General features: G+C 43.3%; 1 protein-coding gene across 1 annotated transcript in view; it reads left to right on the top strand.

The window, feature by feature from the left end:
- Nucleotides 1-472: 472 nt before the first annotated feature.
- Nucleotides 473-23,415, top strand: part of MTMR2 (myotubularin related protein 2) — a 62,645-nt gene continuing 39,702 nt past the window's right edge. Inside the window, exons 1-2 of the mRNA XM_058822994.1 lie at nucleotides 473-625; nucleotides 22,040-22,145. Of these exons, the coding sequence (XP_058678977.1) occupies nucleotides 543-625; nucleotides 22,040-22,145 (189 nt within the window). The 5' untranslated portion in view covers nucleotides 473-542. The remainder of the gene's footprint in view (nucleotides 626-22,039; nucleotides 22,146-23,415) is intronic.

The raw sequence follows: 23,415 nt of genomic DNA, 5'->3' as shown, positions 1-23,415 counted from the left end.
CCTGCAAAGCCCTCGGGACACAGATCGCCATGGATGCATTGGAGCTTTCCGTCGGGTAACTTCGCAGAGAATGTGACTGTGACCTGCCACCTTCCACAGCCCCTGCTCCACCCACTCGAGGGACAGACTCAGTGGGGATCCTCGAGCAGACGGGGGCAATGACAAATGTGAGCAGCGCAACTGTTTTAACTGTGGGTACACAAGCCAGCTGGAAAGCCTAACGCAGGTGAGCTGACTTCAAGAGCGATGCTTGAGACAGACCACTTCCTTGCCCTTAGGAACGACCGCCGTGCTCCGAGGATGGAAACCGGGAGCTGATATCTTCCCTCGGCTCTCAAGAGGACATAAAGAGGGATCGCGGCCCACCCCGCACCCTCACGACCCAAGCCCCGCTCCCGCAGCCGGCGGCGGCTCGGCCCCCTCAGCGCCCCGCCTCTGCCCGCCCCCCGCGCGGCACGCCGGGCCAGCATGGCCGCTTCCCGCCCCGCCGGGCGACGGGGCTGACGGACGCGGGGCCAGCGCCCGCCGCGGGGCCGCCCGCCATGGAGGGCAGCTCCAGCTGCGAGAGCCTGGGCGCCGGGCGGGCGGCGGCGGCGCGGCCGCCCAGCGGCGATTCCCTGTCCAGGTACCGCCCGCCGCAGAGCCGTCGCCCCCGCCCGCGGGGCTCGGCGGCCGGGGAGCACGGCGGGGCGTGGGGCAGAGGGAGGGAGCGGGGAGGGGCCGCCAGGAGGGATGGAGGGATTGAGCTGGTGCTGTTTGCTCCCTCCGTGGGCAGGAGGCTCCTGCGCTTCCCCGCGGTCGGCTCCGTCCTGCTGGGGTGTACCTGCGCTGGGGGTGGCCGTGGGGTGACGGAGCAGGAAGGCAGGAGTGGGCTCTGCTCGGCTGCGGCACAGGCGCTCTCTCTTTCAGGCCTTTAAGCAGGGCAGGAGATGCTGCCTGCACCGGGCTCTCGGTAAATCCCTGCATAGGCAGAGCGCTGCCCCTGCCCTTGGTACCTGCGATGGGAGATGGGCGCACAGGTGAGCGGTGCTGGCAGGGCAGGCGCGGCACCCGCCTGGGAGCTGCCTTTCAGCTCGCTGCCATGCCCTCGCCAGGCCTTGTCCTCTTCAGGAGCAAATTTCCTGTGGTGTCTTGAGCCTCTGTGGTTTTGCCATCATGGTTTTTTTCTGAGAGCCTGGCTTTTCGGTCTGAATGGCTTGTAATGCCATGTGGGTAATATTCAAGGTCCTTAATCCACGGAAGCTGGAAGGAGACTTTTGTTCTTCTCACTGTCCATGAGCTACCAGTGCAATTTGAATTTAGTGACTGAAAGCACATCCTGCTTGGGCCTTGTGTTTGAAGGAGCGGGTTGCAGTAGGGTAGCAAGGGCAGGCTGATAGGGCTGGTGGAGTGGGAAGCCCTGGTGTTGTGCTAGAGCCCAGGAGCTGGATATCCTGATGGCTGCTGACAGTTGTTCTGGCTGCCCTTGCCGTGCCCAGTTTGTAGGATCACTGGATAATTCCGGGTGAAGAGATCTCAGCATCCCTGAGTCCAGCTTCCCACTCATACCAGAGACAGCTTTAAGATCAGATCTTTTACCCAGTTTGATCTTGAAAACCTACAAAGATAAAGTGCACACAGACTCTCTGGACAACCCATTGGCATCTCCTGTATATCTTCCAGTGGCACTGGGGCTGCCTTTTTGGTCCCCCTAAAGCAGTCTCTCCCCAGTCTTTCTATACAGTCAGGGTGCTCCAGCCCTGCTATCCCAGTGGTGCTTCCCTTTACTCCCTCTAGCTCCCTAGTGACTTTCCTGCACTGTGAGGCTAATACCTGGATGAAATATTCCAGAAATGCTCTATTGAAAGCTGGGCAGAGGGCGATCCTTCCCTGGATCTCCTGGTTCTGCCTCTGTTCTTAGAGCCCAAGGTGCTGGTGGCCACTTTGTTGCCAGCATCTCAAAACTCCCCTGCTTGGCTGTTACCCAGCTGCTCCTCAGACAGGCAATGCCCAGCTTGCACTCGGGTTTCTTCATTCTTGCGTCCTTCATGACTCCTGACCCTCATTTCAGCCTTCTTCATTAAATTCTTCTGTTCACTGCTCTCTGCACTGGTTTCCTTGTGCAGTTCTACCAGTGCCCTGCCAGAACCTGCAGGCTTCTTCCCCCCTTACCTAACTGACCCAATATATTCTTCTTTTTATCTGTGCATCAGCTCAGGCAACTTGAACCCATCTGGAGGTCATTCACTGTAAGAGACCTGTGGACACTAAAGAGAGCTTAACTCAGAAGAGCCAGTGGCTACAAGGAAGCTCCTGTTGAGCCTCTCGGCAGCGTGCCCTGCACAAATGGAACCATGGGGAAATTGAGATGATAAATCTGTTGCTGTTGAGCATGCACAAGGCTGTGTCCTCCAAGCCCAGACTCTTAACAGATTCCTTGGGATGTAAGAAAGGCTTATTCAAAAGCTTTCAGAATCTCAAGTCTCTGCTTGAACATCTAGAGCCCATAGAAGAAAGCTAGCCAGTTGGGAGGGTTTAATGTACTCCAAACAAAATATAGGTATTTGAAATAGATTGATGCTTTTTATCTGTAATTATTAATAAAAATACCCTCATCTTGAGTTGGTGTACGCTGTGAAACTTCTTAGTTGAAATGGTTCAAGGTTAGGGCAAAATTACCAGAAAATAAAACCAGGGTCTTGTAATAAGAGATGGCTGGTGACCTTCAGAATGTTTATTATCAGCTTCCCTTGCAGTGATGCATATGCACAAATAAATATTTGTCTATAAATTGGACAGTAGATTGATTATCATCAGGGTTTTTTTTCATTAAAGCTGTATTGCTGTTTGATTTTATACATCCGAATAATTCTGAATCTAATTGGACTATTTGTATGCATTGAAATATTTAATCTCTATGACTGTGATCTAACAGCTAGATCAGCTTCAAATTGTAACCTATGACACATTTTCACCAAATGATTTTGTTTAAAAAGAAGAAGTTAGCTTTTGGGATGATGTGAGGAACACAATGAATCATGAGGATGCTGTCATCAGTTTTGCTAATTCATTTTATTTAAAAGGAACAAAAATCAAAAAATGACTCAAAGGTCACTCATCCCCAAATCACCATTACCTAGCCATGTGAAGCTGTACTGAGTTGTAGTTACTGAATTGTTGTATGCAAGATTTAGAAGACTTGGAAAGGTGCTAATATGAAATACATACAGCAGTGCATTCTTTAGGTTGTCTCAGCTCCTGGTTGGAAGTGTTATTATTTCTGGAGGTATTTAAGATCTAGCTCCTCAAGGAGACATGCTTGATAGAGTTTACTTATACATAGGGCTGCTCACATTTGAATAAGTGTCCTGAAGAACATTGTAGGTTTGTCTTTTAATAAAGCACATGAGATATGGCAATAAGGGCATTTGACAGTGAAAGTTGCTTTGATATTTTAGTAGACCCTAGTAATGTGCAGTACTTGTGGTCCTTGAGGAAGATGCAGGAATAATTCAACAAATGTTACCTGCTTTCTGTCCCAACTAGAAAAACATTTGAAAAACTCCTGATAAGACTTACAGTGAAGTTGTTTGTACAGGGTAAAAAATGGCCAGCTCTCTGTGAAAATACCGAGTTAGTTTCAGATGAGCAGGTCACAGCTAATTAACTCAGCTGTCCTCATGGTTGTGCTGAACCAGCTGTTCTGCTTTTCAAGGCTCAGCCGTCTCACCCAGAGCTGGCTTTGTGTGGCACAGCACCGCATTCTGCAGCTCTCGGTGGTTTCCAGAGGTCAGCACTTAGGGTGGGCATTCCCCTTCCATCCTGTCCTCATGGAGGACACATGACTATGAGCCAGTTACTCATAAAGAGCTGTGGTGGTATTTGACCAGCAGCTTGCAAGGCGTGCTTGTGTGTCTGCAGTGTCTGTCCAGGAACAACCCGTGAGACAGAAGGAGTGAGGTAAAACACTGATTCAAATGTTTGATGAGCTACAGTATGGTTATGTCCAGAAGAGCGAGCTTTTCTCAGTGTTATGGATATCTCTAGAATGGCCTGAGGATCTTAGGTGAGTGAGTGATAAACACAGTTCAGCTGTGCTGGTTATTCAGATTTCTTCCAAGACCATTCTTAAAATGAATTTGTTGGTGGGTTTGTTGCATTGTTGTTTTTGCAGATTTGAGGTGTCATACGGACCGTCTGACCTCTGGAATTCAAAGGGACAGCCAACAAAATTCTACCATGATCTTTTCCTTTTGTGAAAGGAAAGCCAGACAGAGTTGTGTATGACTTCAGCAGAACACATGACTTTAGGGAAAAAAGTGGTAGCAAACTTCTTATATTTACTTTCCATGAGAAGTGATTAGGCATTTTGTTCGTGCAGCCCATGTGGTTATATTCTGTAGTTTCTGAATGAGCATACATCTCTCTGTATTCCTCAGAAAAAGCATATCATAGTTCAGTCTGAACAATGGTCCAGTAAGATACTTAGAGGCTTTCTCTTAGGTCTGCTGAAGATAAATTTGTATTGCCTGTGCAAAAGTGTGGAGGTGATGGTACGGTTAAAAAACTGCTATAGGAGATGTCAGTGATATTTCAACATCAGTATAAAATTAGAGAAAGGTAAGGCAGTGGGTAGATATTTCCCAGCAGCATGACTGTGGCAATGCTTGATGTCACGGCTCTCTTGGTTGCTTGTTATCACCTTTGTTCTGGTGTTTATCATCCACAGAGGTCTGCAGGCGCGGTGGATCCGATGCACTGCATGTTTACTGAGGCATATGAGAGCAATCATGCTCCTTGTCTTTATGTTTGCAGGGATAAATCTGAAAACATAAACTCGGTGTAAATCAGTGCAGCAAGGTCTGTTGAACCAGTAACTCCATGAGGTATGAACTCCCCCCTTGTCTCAAATAAGGCTCTGTCAATACCTGGTCTGATTTAAGGCTGTGTTGAAGGAATTCTTTCCCCATGGGTGAATGTGATGCTGGAAGGAGTAGGATCTGTGAGCTGTTGGCTGAGGAGGGCTTTAGCTGTAGCCCCACATTGCTACCAGATGTGTGAGCTTTGCTGATTGAGTTGTTCTGTGATGAGTCATTGAAGTTAGAGTTTGAAAGGGAAGATTTTTGCCAGTTCTGGTGTTTGGTGAAATGCGAGTAGCTGTCTTTTTCCTCATGGGCTTTGAGAGCATTTCTTGCATTTGATTTCTTATAAGTGCAAAGCAAGGTTGTTATATTAAAGACAAGTACATTGCTGGCTGAGTGTTGAACTGGTTTTGCATCTCAGGAACTTGACACTAAGCCTACAAACAATTAGCAACTCCAGATGGGCTCATTGTTATTGATTTTAATAAATGAGTGATAATTTCTAACACTTACTTGCAACTGAAATCCATTCTGAGACAGGGTTGTTTTTTCTGGTGTACTGTATATTGTGAAGAGAAATAGCAGTTCTGCCTTCATATAGATCTGTAAAATGAGGAGAATCTTTTCAATAGTCTCAGGGTTTGGTGCAGAAAATAATGAAAATAACATTTAGTGAAAAGGACTTTAGAGCTTTTAATTTATAGCAGTGAAGAGAGACCATTGCCTCTAAAGAATTCACAAATTATTTTTACTAGCAGTCTTTGCCATGCACATTTCTGCTTCTGCATTCAGCAGAAACCATTTCTACTGGTCCCGGAGTGCGAGACCTTCAGCTTAAAAGTTTTCCTCTGTCTGGCACATGCACATCTCTTGGTCCCAGTTCTGACTGTTCAATAAAATGCTTTTTATTGATTACAAAAATATTTGGGTTTAAGCATATTTTCCATTTGAGAATATAAAATACAAATGACACCCACCTGTTCATTGTGTTGTAATTAAGGTTACGCTGGTGTTTAAAAGCCTCACAGGAACTTGCAGTATCGTAGTTCTAGCTGCTGTACAGATGGTGATGCTTTCTGTGTTGAGGAGATGTGGACCAGCTATTTAATTTATTTTGTGCCTTAGCCAGGACTACTCTATTTTTAATAATGCCTGGTGGGCAGTTTTACTAAGCTCTTGGAAATGCAGTTGAGTACTGAGACTCCTTGCTAAGAGATTGGGCACAGTGTGATAATGTCTAAGGATGAGATGAGAAGCTGCAGTGGAGACATGAGGCAGGATCTGACAACTGGCAAGGAGTGAAGCTGGGCTCAGAACACGACTCTCCTGGGTCCCATCAAGCACTGCCTTCTCTGAAGAGAGATGGTAATGCTGTGCTGACTAGCAGTCTCTTTGCTAGACAGCGCAGAGTTGTACACGTAGTTCCTTTACTACAGGCTATTTACAGCAGGGCTGCAATCACAGAACCTGAATCTGAAGATTGTGGGTGACCTGACAGTGTCAAGTTACACAATTCCTATCTGTTGCATGATTGTGCTCCTGATAGGTTAACACCTGTCTCGAACATATTTTGTTACCTACTTCTGATGTTTTATCATCTCCCTTCCTTTGCTAATTCTTTTACACCTCGTGTGTACAGGCAAGAACTGTGTTTGGAAAGGTCATAATACCTCTTTAATGGCTCAGCAGATCAATTGTCCACATCTTCTTTTTCATTAATCTTTTCCTGATGACCTGCTTTACTGTTATTGGTGTTTCAGTTCTCTGAGGGTATCAGCAGTGTAAAACGAGACCTGATCCATACACCAAAGGGCTTTTGTTGACTCAGGAGCTGGACTTGGTGCTTGTGGGTCCCTTCTAGTTCAGGATATTCTGTGTTACCAGAAAGCTCAATCAAGGAAAACAAACAACAGGCCTTCATAAAAAATGAAGGAAACAGTCCAGAGGTCACCTTGATATATGGGTGTTATGTATAAGTGTAGTTGTAATACAGCAATGAAAAAGTCTTTTTAATTGTCCATGGGAACCCCATTCCACCGTGAGGGAAGAGTGTGACAGGGAGGGAATTAAGTGTTTGGTTTCTGGAGATGTCTGGGATAACCCAGGGAAGTGAGAATATAGGAGAGGCACTGTCACAGTAATTACCCCATCTTCATTTTTAACTGAAAGAACATCTTGCTTTTTTATTGCCCCAGTACTGGGAGCTAATTGAAGAAAAAAATCAGTGAAAGACAACAACAAAAAAATCAGTGGAACTTTTCAAGTATTTGCTCTTCCCTTTCCTACCATCTGTAGTTACTTTTGCCAGAGAATGTTCTCACTCAGTAATTTTCCATTGATTTCAAGGTAGCTCTTTTTTTTTATTTCTCTCTTGCTTCTCTGCTACGTGAATTCTTTGCCATTGCTTTCTAAACCCTGATAGATTTGATGAAGAGAAAGTGTTAGCAGTTTTTGAGTCCATAACCCCTTCAAGGTGATTTTCTAGTAATTTTGTTAGCTCCTTACAAATGCTCCCACTTTACAGATCTGGCTTCTGTAGTCTTCTGGCCATGGCTCCAGAACCATTAATGCTAGGTCACCCAATGATTCAAATCTGGTCTGGGTCAGGTATGGGTGCGTGATTGTATTTCTGCTGAAGTATTTGGAAAACCAGCAGTTTATAGGGTTTTTTTTCCTTTGTTCTGAGAAGAGTGGCAACACCTGTTTAGAATAAAACAACATTTTAATCTGGAGTTATTTACTGTGATGTGAAGACTGCATGTCCAGACAAAGTGTTACACTCAAAACCTTGTTCACAGCCAAAAAGGCAGTGTGTTTTTATATTGCAAAGAATTTATTCTTAGCGTAACTGAATTTTTGGAAGTCTAATCACGATTAATCCAGATGCAATTATTACAGAAAAAGAAAGAATAATAATGCAGTTAAAACTGTTGTACCTTTAGTTCTTGGTTTCTATCCCTCTTCTTGGTGTTAGGTTCACCCCTGTTCTGCTCCTCTGGGTTCCAAGGCTGCTGATTTTATTGTGGTAGTAGTGGGTGTTAGAGCAAATTGTCAGCATCTGGAATGCTTTCTTGGGAAAGGTATGAGGTTCATCATGTTGCTTTCTCTCCTTTCTTTTCTCTCTTTCTCTCTCTCTCTTTTTCTCTCTTCCTCTTTCCTGTACGACCCAGCTGAGGTCATTTTAGTATGTTTGGTAAAACAACTTTACACCTGATTCTTTTCTTCATTGGTCTGCAGTTCCACATTGCATCTGAGTTTTTGCTATGCATAGTTGCTTTTTTGTTATTAGATACAATTCCTTTGTTCTCTTTGTTATCTCTGAGGCCAGTTTTGTCCAGCTCCAGGTCTGCATTTCTTTGGTTGACCATTGGTGATTTGTTTATGGCCATGGTCTCAGGTGCCAAGCCCGTGCCCCGTTTCTCACCCTGTGCCTCTACTCTTCCATGCCACACCCTGTGTCTCCACTTCTCAAGTCCTCTGCTGTGATACCTCTCTCTCTACAAAGTTGCATTAGTGGTAAATATTCTGTGTAGAATAGCTGCTTTTTACTGTTGTCTGTGCAAAACTGTTGTTGTACCACACACAGACAAAAATAAAACAGAGGGGATACACATGCCTGACCAGTTACAGGAATTGCAGTCACACCCAAACCAGTTAAACCAAAGCTACAAGCAGGCCAAGAAAAGGCAAAGCAAAAATGACACATCCCAAGGCCTTGAAAATTCACTGCAAAGCTTATGGCCTATGAAGAACAATGGCAGTACTGAATGGCAGGGCCAAAGGTTAACCCAGCTATTTTTTTCTGTACAAAATCTAACTGCTGGAGTGAATATACCTGTGATCATTGCTTGGTTTTTTGTGATCAAAGTGTTTGTTTTGTTTCCACCCTGGTACAAAATGAACTGATAAATGAAACTGAGCTGAACCACACCCTCATTCATACCTTCTGCCTTTAGTGAAAATAAAGCAGTTGTGCTGCTTTTATTGCTTTTTTAATAAACCCCATTGTTGACTTCAGTTGATATCACTGCTCAGTGATCTACTCAAAGAGAAAGATTGCACACATTGGTAGTAGGATTGCCTTCATGAACAGATTGAGCTAAATCTGCCCAGGAAAGGGCTGGAGGCTGGAGTGAGTTTGGTGCAGTTGTGAGATTGAAGGGCCTGTCTGCCTGCTGTGGAGAGCAGATGCTGAAGGTAAGGGCAGGTCACTGGGACCTGTAGTACCAGAGATGAACTGCTGAAGGGTTGCTGTCAAAATCAGTTGATTTAACCAGCAGATAGATACTTTTAACAAATCACAATTGATCAGCATCTCACTTGTAAGTAGAACTTCTCTGAAAAGAAATTAAAAATGTGGGATCTTCTGTTCATATTTTACCCAAGTTGACTTTTGGAGTAGACTGTTCCTGAAAATTCAGGCTGTGTCTTCCAGTCTTAGAATTGGTATCTCACTCCCACACAGCAAATGAGTCCCCACACCTTATGAGGGAGTGCTTGAGTGCTTCCCAAGTCTTTTTCCTCAAAGGTGAAGCAGCATGCTAACAGAGTAGTCATTAAAGACTGGGGTGTGAGGAGGAGAATGTGGGGGAACTGGTGTGGATGTGTCCAGGGTTTGTGCCAGCAGAGCAGTCTTGGGTTTTCAGTATTCCCACCTGTTTGGGTACAGCATGTGCTGATGATCACTGTCTCCAGCACCACAGAAAGACAGAGTTCACCTTTTTTTGTTGAGACATACTCTGATTCTAGATTACACATTCAGATTCCACTTTCTGTTTCCACCTTTCATAGAGAAAAATACAGGCATCCTGCATGAGATTTTTCTCATCTGATTGGATCAATACAGAGTTCTGGTAGTCTCTGGGTTGGTGGTTTTTCTTTTTTTTTTTCTTAATTTTTTTATTTTTGAAGACAATGAGAAAGAATCAATTTTGTAGACAATGAGTCATCTCAGTTTCTCCACAGTGACTCTAAGTAGAGCCTACAGTGAGTAATTCAGATGTGACCACCTACACAGAACTCCCTCCCCATCATTGTGGTAAGGGCAAAGAGAGCATTGAATTTGGGTTGTTCTCAACTCCAAAAAAGGAAGGAGCTATTTCTTAACTCACAGCATCCCTCTTTTTTACATGTTAACTAAATATATTTGTAACTGAGAAGAGAGCAGAGATTTGTAGTCTGGTTTCCTAAGCCCCATTTCTCCATGTATGTGTATATATTTGTCTAGTTTGTCCACTGATAATTTTTCTAACATTTAGACAGTTTTAGCCATGTGTTACAGAGAAGTGAAAATAGTAACTTGTGACAAGTTTTGCTTTTAAGCAAAAATGGATATAGGAAGGGAGGGCACAGCAGTTTTTCCCTTACAGAAAAAGTTACTTTGATTTGCCACACAAGGGAATACCTAGATGAGAAGGATATCATGAATATGTGCAGATTGTCTTGGACAAGGCTTCTCTCAAGTTGGAGAAATACATTATATTCTGTTAATTTTGCATTTTCTTCTTCCCATTTGCTTTCTCTGGTGTCTGCAAAAGGCTGTGTTCAGTTAAACACACAGCAAATACAAACTACTTTGCCACAAGACACTGATCTTCAGGAAACCAGGGTAGGTTCTGGTTCAGATTGCTATATCTCCATGGGAAGTAGGTATCTAAAACCTCTCTACCCTCAGCAGAATCAATAAACTCCACAAGTAATTCAGTAGAGCGAAGGTAAGGATCCACTCCAGGAAGGCTGAATAGCTGTCTAAACTCCACTGCCTGGGTTCCCCTTGGCTTAGTAGAAGCAAACACACCCATGTTATACACAAGGCAGAGGCAAACTATTCTGACCTCATTGATCCTACTCCATTTGAGTTACTTGTTTTTTCACATACACTGATTTCTGCTTGAGGAAGCAGAAGTGGCAGGAGGAAGTGGCTGTGGGTGATCTTAGTTTAGCCCTCATTTCAGATGAATGAGAACTGATGAACAGAAAATCCTCAGATGAGTTTGCATAGTTTGTATTCCTCATTTCACTGCAAGGCAGAAGAATTAAAAGACTTTTGTTTTCAACATGTACCCTAGAAGTTCTTCCTCATGTTGGGATGGAGCTTCTTGTATTTTAGTTTATGGCCCTTGCTCCTCTTCCTGTTGCTCGGCACTACCAAAGTGAGTCTGGCGCCATCCCCTTGGCAGCCACCTTGGAGATACTGCTGAGATCCCTTCTCAGTCTTCACTCCTCACACCAGTGCTCTGTGTTTCTGGAAACATCTTGTGTTGGCCTAGGTGGAATTTCAAGGAACAAAGCTGCTAAATTGCTGAATACTTTTCTGACTTGAACATTGAGATTTTGTTAGGGACTAATTTCATGTAGGGCCTGAACTGTCAACAGAATGAAATGTTCCCACTCTTTTTTTCTGAGCTGAATGTGGCAGAGCACATGGCTGTGTAGTGTCTGTGAAAGCTTAGCAAGGTGTTACAGTTTTGCTGGTTGATACAAGACTCTTCACATTGGCTATATTTACACATTCTTTCCTCCTTCTTTTGATTTTTCCCAGGATGGAACAAGTAATGTCATTGATTAGTAAATCACTGGTATTTTTAATTCCTGTGGGTGTTAGGTTTATTGGAGTGAGGGGTTGTGTGGTATGTGTTTTAAAGAAAATCAGAAAGTTTAACAATATGTGTTATATTCTAACTAAGGTGTTTCTTAAATAGGAACATACGAAGGAAGCTAAAGAAAAAACTGAGACAGCACATGAACTGTGAGAAGTACACATATATTTGGTTAATCTAAACGCAACTGGTTCTTAGTACATAGCTAGAAATTGAGGTGCTGCCAGAATACAAATTGTAAAAGAGAAGTTACATCTGTCTTTTTATTGAGTTCTTGTTTCTGTCTTAAGGTAAGTACTCATTAATATAATTCTTGTTTCTCTTTCTTTCTTTTAAAAAGTTAATAGACTTTTCCTAAAAAATAAAAATTAACGAAAGATTTGTTGTTCCTGTTTCCATTTTCTTTTGTTTCTCCTTGCTAATTTTTGCAACTTGGCATGGGAATGTCTGTATTTGCATCAAAATCCTGATAGTTTTTTACTTGTGTGTCTTTCTCTGGCTTGATAAGTTTTTAAAGCAAGGATGTCAATGCTTATAAGGTAGATATAAATATTGATTAACTGCAAGGGTGATTTTGAATTGTATGTAGGATTTCCATCATGGCTTTTGTCTTTATTCAAAGTACTTGTGGAGACAGATGTTGCCAGCTCTCTTTCTTCTGTGGGATGCAGTGGGAAATCCAATTTGCTCTGATATAGGAGATAGCAGCACCACCCAGGTGTCTTAGTTCTGTGCCACAGGATGTCCTGAGCTCTGGAATCAGTGTTTTCCACAGGCAGGGCTAGCAGACAGTGGGTGTTCTTGTACCACCCGGGGACACCTGAAGTTGGGTGAGTTCCCGTTCTGCCACAGCAGTCATGCAGCGTGGAGATTCCCTTGGCTGAGGCAGCTGCCTGGGCTGTCTGAGGGAGAAAGCTGCAGGTCAGGACATGTGCTGCTTCATCACAGCCCAGGAGATCTCTTGCCAGACGTCAATCAGCCATCTCCCTGATGGCAGTCTGTCTGTCCCTGTGCAGCACTGCTTCAGCCATCTGAAGCCTGAGGTGCTGGAATGTCTCCACCTCAGCCATATTTTTTTGACCTAGAAATAGTTTTCTCAGGGCAGGCAAGATCTTCATTTCTAGTTTAGTCCTGCCCTCTGTAGCATGTGATATTTGAAAACAAAGGCTCTGGCTTCTTCTGAACAATACCAGAGATGCCAAAAAGAAGCATAGCAATAACCCAGTGTGCAGGAAGCCACAGAGAAGAGCAGGTGAGAGTGCTGTTCTCGTAGACGACCTTGTTTATGTTGGCAGTAAACAGGGTTGTGTTTTGAACCTCTCTTCATCTTATAGCTTGATTTATCTTCAATGCTGAGGGCCTGTGCTGGTGGTTGGAAACCCATAAGCTTTGGAGCAGAGACCCAGATGTGTGCAGCATCTCTAGGAGATCTGTCAGACCTTCCTCCCTAAGAAGGCCCGGGGCAGAGGCAGATGGACAGGGCTGCCTTTGCATTGTGTGTCACCTGGGGAACATGGGATGCCTGCCTTGCCTGCCACTCCCTGCCCAGACTCCTAATGCTGCAAGCAAAAGGGCTTGTGCTGGGCTGGATTTTGCAATCCAAACATTTCCATTAGGAACTGGAATCAGACCAAAATACGGGATTATCAGCCTGCTTTCAGAAGGTAACAACTAACTTTGCACTCCCTGGATATGGGCTGGAATTAAATTGGTAGAGCAGAGTCAAAATGTCAGTTCCCTGCAGAAGTCTAACAATTTCTTGAATATTTTTTTTCTTCTTTTCTCTTGTAGCTGAGGATCATCCCATACCAGCTGGGAGCTTGTTAGAAACTGAACTTCCCTTTTGTTCCTCTCATGAATACAGATAATTTTGTAGTTATCTTTCTTGTGCTGATCAGAGAATATTGATCCAGGGGTCTCATAGCTCTTGTCCTTCCTGGTTTTTACCTTCTGGACTTTTGACTCATGAGAGCATGATACTGTGGGCTCCTTGCTGTTATTAATTACATGGTGCATATTGGTTTGTCTTTGGGCGTTGGTCTTTATTCTTGGAATCTTGCAAATATTTTAAACAATCAGCCTATTGTTTAGCAAGTGCTCTACACACACTGTGGGCCTTTTGTGAATTTCAGTTTAAAAAAAAATAAAAGAATGACTAATGGAGCACGAATGGTGCTTGTGACACTGTAGTCCATTGTGTAACTATTGAGAGGAAAATTTGCATTCCTAGAAAAGCTTGTTCACAGTCAAAATATAGGGCATTTTCTTTATGGCTCCTGGGAAAAGATGCACTGTGTATTCAGCTCAGGATGCTACTTGGAAGGATCAACTTTTAAAAAATGTCATTTTCCTCCCTTGGAACATTGAAGTCAGACTGAGACCCGGCTTTGCTTGACAACAGAAGTGACTTCTTCATTCAGGCAAGTGACATGGGGGACTATTTTAGGTCTGTCACATACATGCACCATGATTTGTTTGCTAAAATGGCTTCTCTTTTAGATGATGGTCAGCTTTGACATTGGTGGCCCTTTTAAATAGTGAGAGTGCAGTATTATATAATATAAATATATATGTCAGGGGCAGCCTGGTGGTCTGTGCTTTTCTTTCCTTCAAAAGCATATTTGTTTATGGCTTTTAGTTCTTCCCCTCTGAGGTTGTCACAGGTCAAGCAGAGGTTGAACTGGGATCTTTAAATGTTTAGAAAAATTGTGAGTTCCAGTCAACTCACCTGAAACTAATAGCTGTCTGTCCTGCATGTGCCAAAAAGATGGTACTGGGTGGTCAGAGGGGTAAGCATCTTACATATGCTATAGGTAGTTTCCTGTGTCATTTGTTGTCTAGGTAGAATTAGTCTGTTTTGACTTTTTATTTCACTGTGATGAATTAAGATCCAGTCACTTCTCGCTGGAGATACCACTCCTTTGTCAGTCAGTGAAATCTCTGGGAAAGGCATTGCCTTTTATAATGGGCACACGTGGTGCCAGTCACTGTGGGATTCCTGTTGTGGGAGGGGTGGTGTTAAAATGCTAAAACTTAGTTTACAGCAGCAGAGTGGAAGCCAGCAGAGAGTGCCCAGCTCCTGCTGCAAGGCCCTGGTTCTGGTAAGATGCCAACAGAGCTTTCAAGTGCTTACCTGGAGAGGGGTGTATGAGGGACTTCTGAGGACCCTTAGCAGTATGTGTGTATACACAGATAAGGACTATGGGGACCACTTAGCCTTAGCACAGATCCACAGAGAGCTGCTGCAAATGGGAGAGTCTGATGTGGGCAACAGCTGGGTGTTCCAGCCAGTGCTGCGTGGGACAGAGTCATATTCATGGGGAACAAGCACTGGTTTGTCTCCCTCTGCTCTGATGTGACCCAGGAGGTTTTTCAGTGTTAGCTTTTTCTTCTCTTGAAGGAACAGGAGTGTTGGAAGTGTTGGGGAGGGAGTGTTGTCAGTCTGAGTTTGGGAAGTGAGTGAGGAGTGCTCAATACCTCTGGAGCATTACACATGTAAAAGAATTGCCCAAGTGCTACAAGTGCTTCTATTCATGGCCCTGCTGTAAATTCAGATCAATTTGACCCAGCCCTCTTGGCATCTGAAGCTTCAAATTAAATTGTATTTGCCGCTCGTCATCATTAATTTGCAGTTTTCACCTTGATTAATTTTTAGGAATGTACATAATGAGAAACTTTTAAAAAAGCAGGAAGAGAGGAAATGGAAATTTGCCTCTACAGTGTTTTTCTCATTTATGACCTCTGTGTCTGAAACTGTATTGCTCAGTGGTGCATTTTGTCACCTGTTTTCTGTGTCAGTTCAGTGACTATTGAAACAAAATATTCTGTTTGATACAGAAGAAATGGTGTGAGCCCTCATGCCAATTAGTGTCTGAGTAATTGGCACATCTTTGTGAGCAATGAAGCAGCTGCTTGTTGTACTGACAGAGATAGAATATTCATAAAGGAGGTGCTGGAAGAATGGCTTTTTCATCACTGACTACTGATTTTGGTTGTGTTATTTATAGGAGTGAGCCAGGTTAGTTTTTATGACATTGGTACAAAAAATAGGTGTCCTCAAGCCCTGTGCATGTACTGCAACTCAAAGTGGGCATATTATCTATCCAGAGATGTGTTTGCCTTCTGTTCCATGAATTTTTTTGAGTGTTCTGGGTGTTAAATTCATATGCATATTCCCGCTCCTGGATTTAGGAAGGGAACTTGGAACTTTAGGGACCAGAACTTAATCTTACCTTCTTCCTTTTGATGTTCTCTAGTTTTGGGGTTTGCTTTTTTTTTTTTTTTTTTTTTTTTTTAATACAGTGTCTTACTTTGAAGCAAGACAAAAGTCTCTTTTTACCCCCTGCCACGGACAGAGACATCTTCCCCTAGACCAGATTGCTCAAAGCCCCATCCAACCTGGCCTTGCACACTTCCAGGAATCGGACATCCACATTTTCTCTGGGCAACCTGTGCCAGTGTCTCACCACCCTCATCATATCCAGTCCCTTTCTGCACAGGATTTACTTGTCTTTGGGAAGTTGTATAGAATTTATGTCCTTGCTGTTTAGAAGTATAGTAGAACGACTATATGTATACTTCATGATTTTGCTGAACAGAGTGAGGCACACTTCTAAGAGCTTGCTCAGAAATGGCCATTCTCAGTAATTACAGGCTGAGATGGTTTAGGCAGATCACACCTCATATTCATTTTGTGACTTCTGTCTAAGATTTTGCAAGAAGTTGTTGTTTGGTTTTAAGTGACGTGTGAAATTGGTTGTTTTGACTTTTCTTCGTGAGTCACAGGATATAAGAGAAGAGGTTGTATAGAGTGGTCATCCTTAGGCTGATGTTCACAGAAAGCTTTTCTCAGAGATCACAGAGTAGGAGTTTTTCTTTCCTCTGGAGTGTGAAGACAGCTAAGTAAAATATCCTGGCTTTGTAGTATGAAGAATGTTGTATTAAGTTCCCAACAACAGGGGTAAAGATATAGATAGAGGAGCTCAGTCCTTCAGAAATGGTGCATTGGTCTGCATCAAGTTAAAGCTTCAGGGCTTCATGGTTTGATTCTGGCAGTTTCTTTGCATCTTTTTGCTTATCTACTACCTGGCTTGTGCTCACTGTCGTGCTCAGATCCTCACAAGGTCAAAGCACGATCTTCAGAAGCTTGTACTTGTGCTTTCTATTTCCAGGGAAAACTATTGCTTCTCTATGCTAGGAAAGAAAGAACTTCATATTCAAACTCCTAGTGTAACAGTTGCCAGAGCAAATGGCAACTATGAATTTTGTTTCTCTTCCTGGGCTTTCTGATACATCACTTTTTTTACATTGCAGGGAGATTACCTTGTATTATTAATGGCAAATGCCATTTAATTATATTTTTTGAAGTGGCTTAAGACTTTATCACGGGGTTCCCCCAAAATATTTCCCCTGCATGTTCATAGTTTAACAGGTCAGGTTTGTGCATCACAGACACTTCTGTTTGCAGCTCCTTTCCATCTTTGTTGACACTTTAAGCTCAGCATGCTGGCATGCCTTCAATTCTGCTATGGGTGTAGTAATACCTTTCAATTGCCTGAACAGGAACCACCGGAGGGCATCTGTCCGAGTCTGAATTATGTTTGAAAACCACCTGGCATATTGTGAGATAGTCCTAATAATAACAATGAACACTTTATCAGGAGTTGACTCACTGTGCTCAGTTTCCAGTTTTTACTCTGACTAGTTGCGTGTATGTATTCCTTATAGCCAAAGGGTTACTACTGCATGCAGACGTTATATAAGACCATTGTGCCGACAGCTCACACTTGGACCATTTATCATTCCAAATCTGGCTATAAAGAAAAACATCTAAATAATAAAAATAATTGCCAAGATGAAAGATAGATCAGTGTTAGTTGCACCCTAGACCTGTTTTCTGCTTTTGCATGGGGGAGGAATGAGGAGAGGAGCAAATAGGAATGGCAGTCACAGGAGTAAGGTCCTTTCCCTGAAGGTGCTTTTGACCTGTTGAAGGGGTCTCTTTTCATACTTAACACAGACATCCATCAACATGGACAAGGAAAAGCTGTCTGGGCCTGAAGCACGGGGAAGAGAAAAGCTCCAGGAGGTCCTTGGTCATCCCTGGTTCCTCACAGGAGCTCATTTATTTTTCTATAGGCAGACTCAAAGTATTTTTTGAATCTGAGTATATGCTGTTTTCCAGAACCTTAATGAAGTTCAGAGCCAATACCATAATTTCGCGTGTTTAAGTAGTATTGCAGATAGCAGTGACTGGCACAGCCCTAGTGATTTCTAACCCTGGCTCAGATCTGTCCAAACTTACCTGTGTTCTCAGATGTTTGTCAGGTGCCCCCAACCCAGCACTTAAATGTGTCCATCATGCCCTGGCCATCCCTCAGTCTACTCTGTGTTGCCTTACTGGTGAGATGCAGCTGTTGGGGGTTTGTGCCTGTGAGAACAGAATGTCCTCAATGGGGTCTTCAGCACATTAAGCTGATGCCAGACATACCCGTCAGGCTGCCAAAAGTAATGCACGAGACAGCTTTAACTTCACATTGGCAAAAGCTGGGATAATGTGCAGAAGCCACGGCAGAGGCACAAGTAATGATTTGCTTGATTTGATGCAGAGGGGCTGGTGGTGTCCTCCCTCTGAGTTTGTGTGCTGGTCCCAGGATACTCTCCTGTTCTCCCTTATCCAAAGGCATATGAAACTCTGTGGTTTGAGGATCTTTGCTGTTGTATTGGCAGCAAAGGGGAGCTAAGATTGACTAAACCACTGAAACTAATAATCCTCTCATGTGCATGCAGGGACATCAGATTAATTAGTTTGCTAAGCAGTGGAGCTGGAGCTGTGCAGCTGCCTGACACCGATAAGAGGAGGGAGCCACAAACCAGTGGCCTTTCTGCTGTCTGCTCCTTCCTTCCATCTCAGCTCCCTGGAAATGGCAGATGAGGAGAAGAGAGGTAGCGAGCCAAACATACGCAACCTATGCATACTGTGCTGAGCTGCATAATCCAGGGGTATTGTTTGCTGTGTCTGCAGGCATTGCTTCCCCAAGGCTCCCACTGCTGTCACTGGAGGGAGGCTTCTCTGGTGGTTTCTGCAGGAGCACAGGGACATTGGTGTGGGGAGCTTTTGAAAATCTACTTCTAAAATGCAAATGCTTTTGTTCTTTAACAGCCACTTGAAGCCAAGCATGATCAATAAACAGAAAACACAGTCACAGCTCAGACATGCTGTGTATTATCATTCTCCCCCTTTTTCCTTTTCTTTTTCTTTTTCCCTTGCATAATGCTGTTTGGCCCTTAGTTTGAAAGTGAAATTAATTAGCAATTTCATAAAAATCTTTGGTTTATAATGATTAGAAAATCACTGCTTGTGTATTAAGCAGTCACTGGGAATGCATCTAGGCAGACAAGTTGTGTCAGCAGGAAAACTGGTGAAATGTTGATCCTTTTGTTAGCACTCTCCCTCCCTGGGAGCTGTTCAGAGCAAGTTAGACAGACAGCTCTTGGGAACTGTTTGGGTCTAGCTTGTCCTCACTTTGGGGCAGAGACTAGCATGCTCCACTAAACCTGTCTGGTCTTTCCAGCTCCCTTTTCTTTCTCTAAAAGACATTAAATTTTTTAAGGAAATGGTTCTGCCGGTAGGTTACTGTGATTTTGCTGTGGTTGCTTGGTTGAGCAAGATGTCCTCCATGGGGTACAGGGCCAGGTCAGCTGCAGGTGTGCCCTGGCTTGGGTACTTACACCTGTGCTAAAGGATTCGTAAACTCAGCAGAGCTGCTGACCTTTAAAATGCATTTAAATACACAAAAGAGTGGGCCCTGAGAGGGGAGGCAGCTAGAAGGCTTCTGGAGGCTTACCCTCAGTCTCTGCCTCCCCAGCTGGAGCTGGTGTGGGAGAAGGCACGGTGGGGACCCAGGGACAGGAGTCAGGCTTGTCACCCAACAATAACAGCATCTACAGTGTCTGCTTGGTCTTCATTGATGACTTTTGAGTACCTTAAAGTACGCTCTAAGTACCATCTCCTTGTAGGTTGCTGTACAGTAAATGGGTGCTGCTCTGTGGGACAATTAAATTAAGTGCTTCTTTTTTTTTTTTTTAACATGCTTTTAAAAATCAAGATAATTAAATGGGTGCAAAGACAAAGGTGAAGACTGACCGTGCAGAAACCAGGCCGAAAGAAGTTTCAAGGGAGCACATAAGGGGTCTGAGCTCATTTAAGGAGAGTAATGTAAAAATGTGGTTTAGTGCTAAGCCTAATTTAGCATGCCTGCAGGCTGCTGTGCGCAAAGTGTTCTCAGCCTTCCTCATCATCTCCAGATACAGATTCCTTCCCTCTCTGTGTGCTGCATCTGATGATTTATATAGCCATGTAATGAATCCAATCAGCCTTGTTACCCAACAGCAGACTCTCTTCATGTTTATTAATAGTTTACTGCCCTGTCAGATCGGCAGATTGAGCCGTGCATCCCATGATGCCTGTCCAGCACAATGGAGATGGCAGCAATGTGCACTCTGGGTCCGGAGGAGAGAGGAATGTGAGCAGCCCAGCAGCAGCAGCAGAAACTTTATATCAGATTTGTTGTAATGTGGAACTATACCCAGATACAGTGCTTATATGAGGCCTTTTCCTTCACAAGAATGGGAGGTTTTACAGATTTGGTTCTTGCTGTTTTGGTGTAAGATGATTTTCTGCCTGAACAGAGGCTGTAGGGTGGCTGGGGCATGAGTTGTACGCACAAGTCACTCTGGCCATCTGGAATTGTGTGAGTTTACCTGGCAGCACCACAGCAGCTGAGCACATTGGAAAGCTGAGTGATTGGCTGTTGAACCTTGTACAACAAGTGCATTCAGTGGAATTGTGCTGATCAATTGGCACACCAGTGTAATTTGTTTTAAATAACTTTTTACTGTTCCTAAAGGTTCCATTTTGAAGTTTCTACTTCTCAGAATGAAAGAGGTGCCAGTGCTCTTTAATTCTTGAACAGACAGGACTAACTCCCAGCAAGAGCCCAATTTTTCTGTGGTCCTTTTTAACACTCCCTGTGCAATACTTTGCCAAACTCCAAAGAATAGAAATAAAAATGGAACATTTTGGCCTTATGGTGGCTGTTTATCAGGAGCAAAACAATTTTCAGACAATAATCAAATCTCCAGGCCCTTTGGAAGCTCAGATACAGCTATTTCTAGGTTGTCACGTGTCTAATTAACATAAGTAGTAACAGTAATACTCCTGGTGATATTCTGCTTCAGCCAAGGCTAGGCTTCCAAGTCTGATAGCTGATCCTTAAGAGTATCTTTACACCCAGCTAATACCTTTGTGGGGTTGGTAAGAATTAATTGGCACAGGTAGTATTTATCTCTGTACAGTGACTTCAGGAAGTAACATTGTACCTCATAGGATCTTTATTTGCAGCCATCTGGGGTTTTAAAAGCCTTGGTATCAAATACTCATTTTAAGCAATTAGGGTTCTAGGAGAGGTTGCAGCATAAAAATGCTGTAAAATATAAGCTTATTTAATTGTTTACAGCTATATTAGGAAAACTGTATAGAAAATGAAAATTTTTGTTTTGCTTTGTTATTTAGAGAATTGCATTTTATATCACCAGAGACATATGCTGGAAGAGTCTTTTTATTCTCCTCAGCTTTGCATGCATCTTTGAAGAAGAAAAGCTGTGTGCAATGAAAAGAGTTTTAATTCTGAATTTCTTCCCCCGCTGTACAGCTGCGGTCAGGGCTCTGCTGGCGCGTGTTCAGGAGTTTGTCTGTTTTCATCCCCTTGCAGCGCACTAATATCTCCCATCTGAAGGGCTGAAATGGAGGCCCTTAGCTCTGTAATTTAGGATTTGATCCGGTGCTAAGGAAACTTCCCCATCCGACCATCCAGGAGCCAGTCTGACAGTCGCTCTCTCGGCACCTGAGCGGGGAGCAAAGGCCCTTTGCAGCTACGCACCCCGCACTCACAGACAGACCGAGATGTGCTACCATCTCCACCCCGGATTTCCCACAGCAGGGTCTAAGATGACTCCATCCTTAAAACAACTTAATCTTGGTGCAGTAACTAAATAACAAAATAGCAGCTCAAGCTGGTGCCTCTGAGGAGGGACCCCAAACAAAGGAAGCCCTGGGCTCTTATACCCTGGCAGTGTAAATGCAGGAAGGTCTGGGGTCACTGGCTCCTGCCGTGTCTCTGGGTGTCCGGTCACCTGGCCGGGCCACAGGTCCCCAGGCCCTTGGCTGTGCAAAGGCTTGGCAGTTCTGGCCTCTTGGCTCAGGCTCTCATCACACACATCTCAACCTGCAGCTCCACTGCATCTGCTCACCCAGCTTTGGGCACTGAGTGGGTTCCTCTGCTCAAGGTGGTGGTTGTGGTTAATGTTGGCTCATTCAGAGCTGAGTTTTAGTAAAGAGTTGTGTACGCTTTGGTAATCCCTGGTAATGGCAAGTAGAACAGGTTCTCTTAAAGCACTGCTGAGGGCTGAATAACTGAGAGTGGAAAGGGTAGGAACAGTGGGAAATGCCTGATATGACTGTAAGAGAGTGGCTGGACTTGTCAGCTTTTGAACTTTCTCGAGCACAGTTTTGATACCCTCTGGTGTTTCTCTTTGTAGCGCTTCCACGTCGCAGTCGGACCATTCCACTCACACCAAATCTGCTTCTGCTTTGTCGTCTGACTCCATCTCCACCTCAGCAGACAACTTCTCTCCAGATTTAAGGGTATGTTTTGTTTAAAAAAAAAATACAAAAATGTGACCTCCTTCAGAGAACATCTTGCTTCTGTAAGTTTGCTATGGTAAAATAATGTCAGTTTTCAGTAATGCCAAAATGTATTTAGCCATGTTACTGAAAGGACCTGAAGTCAAACAGGTGAAATTGAAGTTTAATCTCTACCATATGATATGCTTCTTTATAAAGTTGTTTTATCTTGAAAAAGCGGACTCTGCAATCCTCACTTGGAGGTGAATTTTCAAAGTTGCTCCATTTTCTTTTAGGTGCTTTAATTAAGTGAAATCCTCAACCTGTCAGTTGTATATACTTTTTCCTCCTTATGTATGTATGTATGTATGTTATGTGTATGTATATATACATGAGGTGTTCAGTCTTGAGAGCTTCTGCCTGTTTGTAAACACTGAGTCCTTGGAAGTACCTTCTTTCAGAGCAAGATTGTAATCTCTGAGCTGATAAAAATATTCTTCTGTCACAATGAATTGCTCTGACATAAAAAACGTCCAAACAGGGCTCTTTGAAGTCTGCTATTAGATTAGTTAATTATAAATTCAGAGTTCTAATTCGGTGTCACAGGAGTTTTGAAAGCTCTTTGTATGTTTCTCTTATGAAGCCAAGGGGATTTTTGATATATCTTAGCTCTAAAAAAAAAGTCCCTGAGTATAAAACTGTTGGTAGTGGTACCTTGTACCTAGTGGTACAACTTCTGCATTTCTCAGCTGTGGTTGAGAATCTTTGTAAAATGTAAACACAGTGAAATTGCATAAAAATCTCTGAGTACAAAGCTAATTCCTTTGACAAGCATGGTGATTTTTCATCCCGTGAGTGCTTTCTCAGTCATCCATAATTAATAACTGAGAGTCCACCTGTTCATGACAAGTATATGAATGTTTCTTTCTAAAGGCAGCTTATTAGCCAATTTTAAGCTAAGATTTGGAAATTAATCAGTAGTTTATGTGCATTCTATGATAGTTTGCACCTTTTGCCTATGGATACAAATAGTTATCTTCTGAACACGCCTGGGTGTGGAAATTTGTAATATGTCTGAAGTTGTCCCTCTGTGAAGTTAGGGTATTAAGTCACTCTAACATACAGGAAATATCATTTTTAGGCTGAGGCTAAGTGGCTTGTTGATATGAATAAAACTGCAAATTCTGCTACAGCTGTAACTGTATAATCTTATGTTATATATATGATATTATAAAAAAAAATAAACTTACTTCTTACTTAACTTACTTTCTTTTTTTTTTACTGAAGTTTG

The sequence above is a fragment of the Ammospiza caudacuta genome, chromosome 2 (assembly GCF_027887145.1).
Source record: "Ammospiza caudacuta isolate bAmmCau1 chromosome 2, bAmmCau1.pri, whole genome shotgun sequence".
NCBI lineage: Eukaryota > Metazoa > Chordata > Aves > Passeriformes > Passerellidae > Ammospiza > Ammospiza caudacuta.
This window is presented reverse-complemented; position numbering and strand designations above follow the sequence as displayed.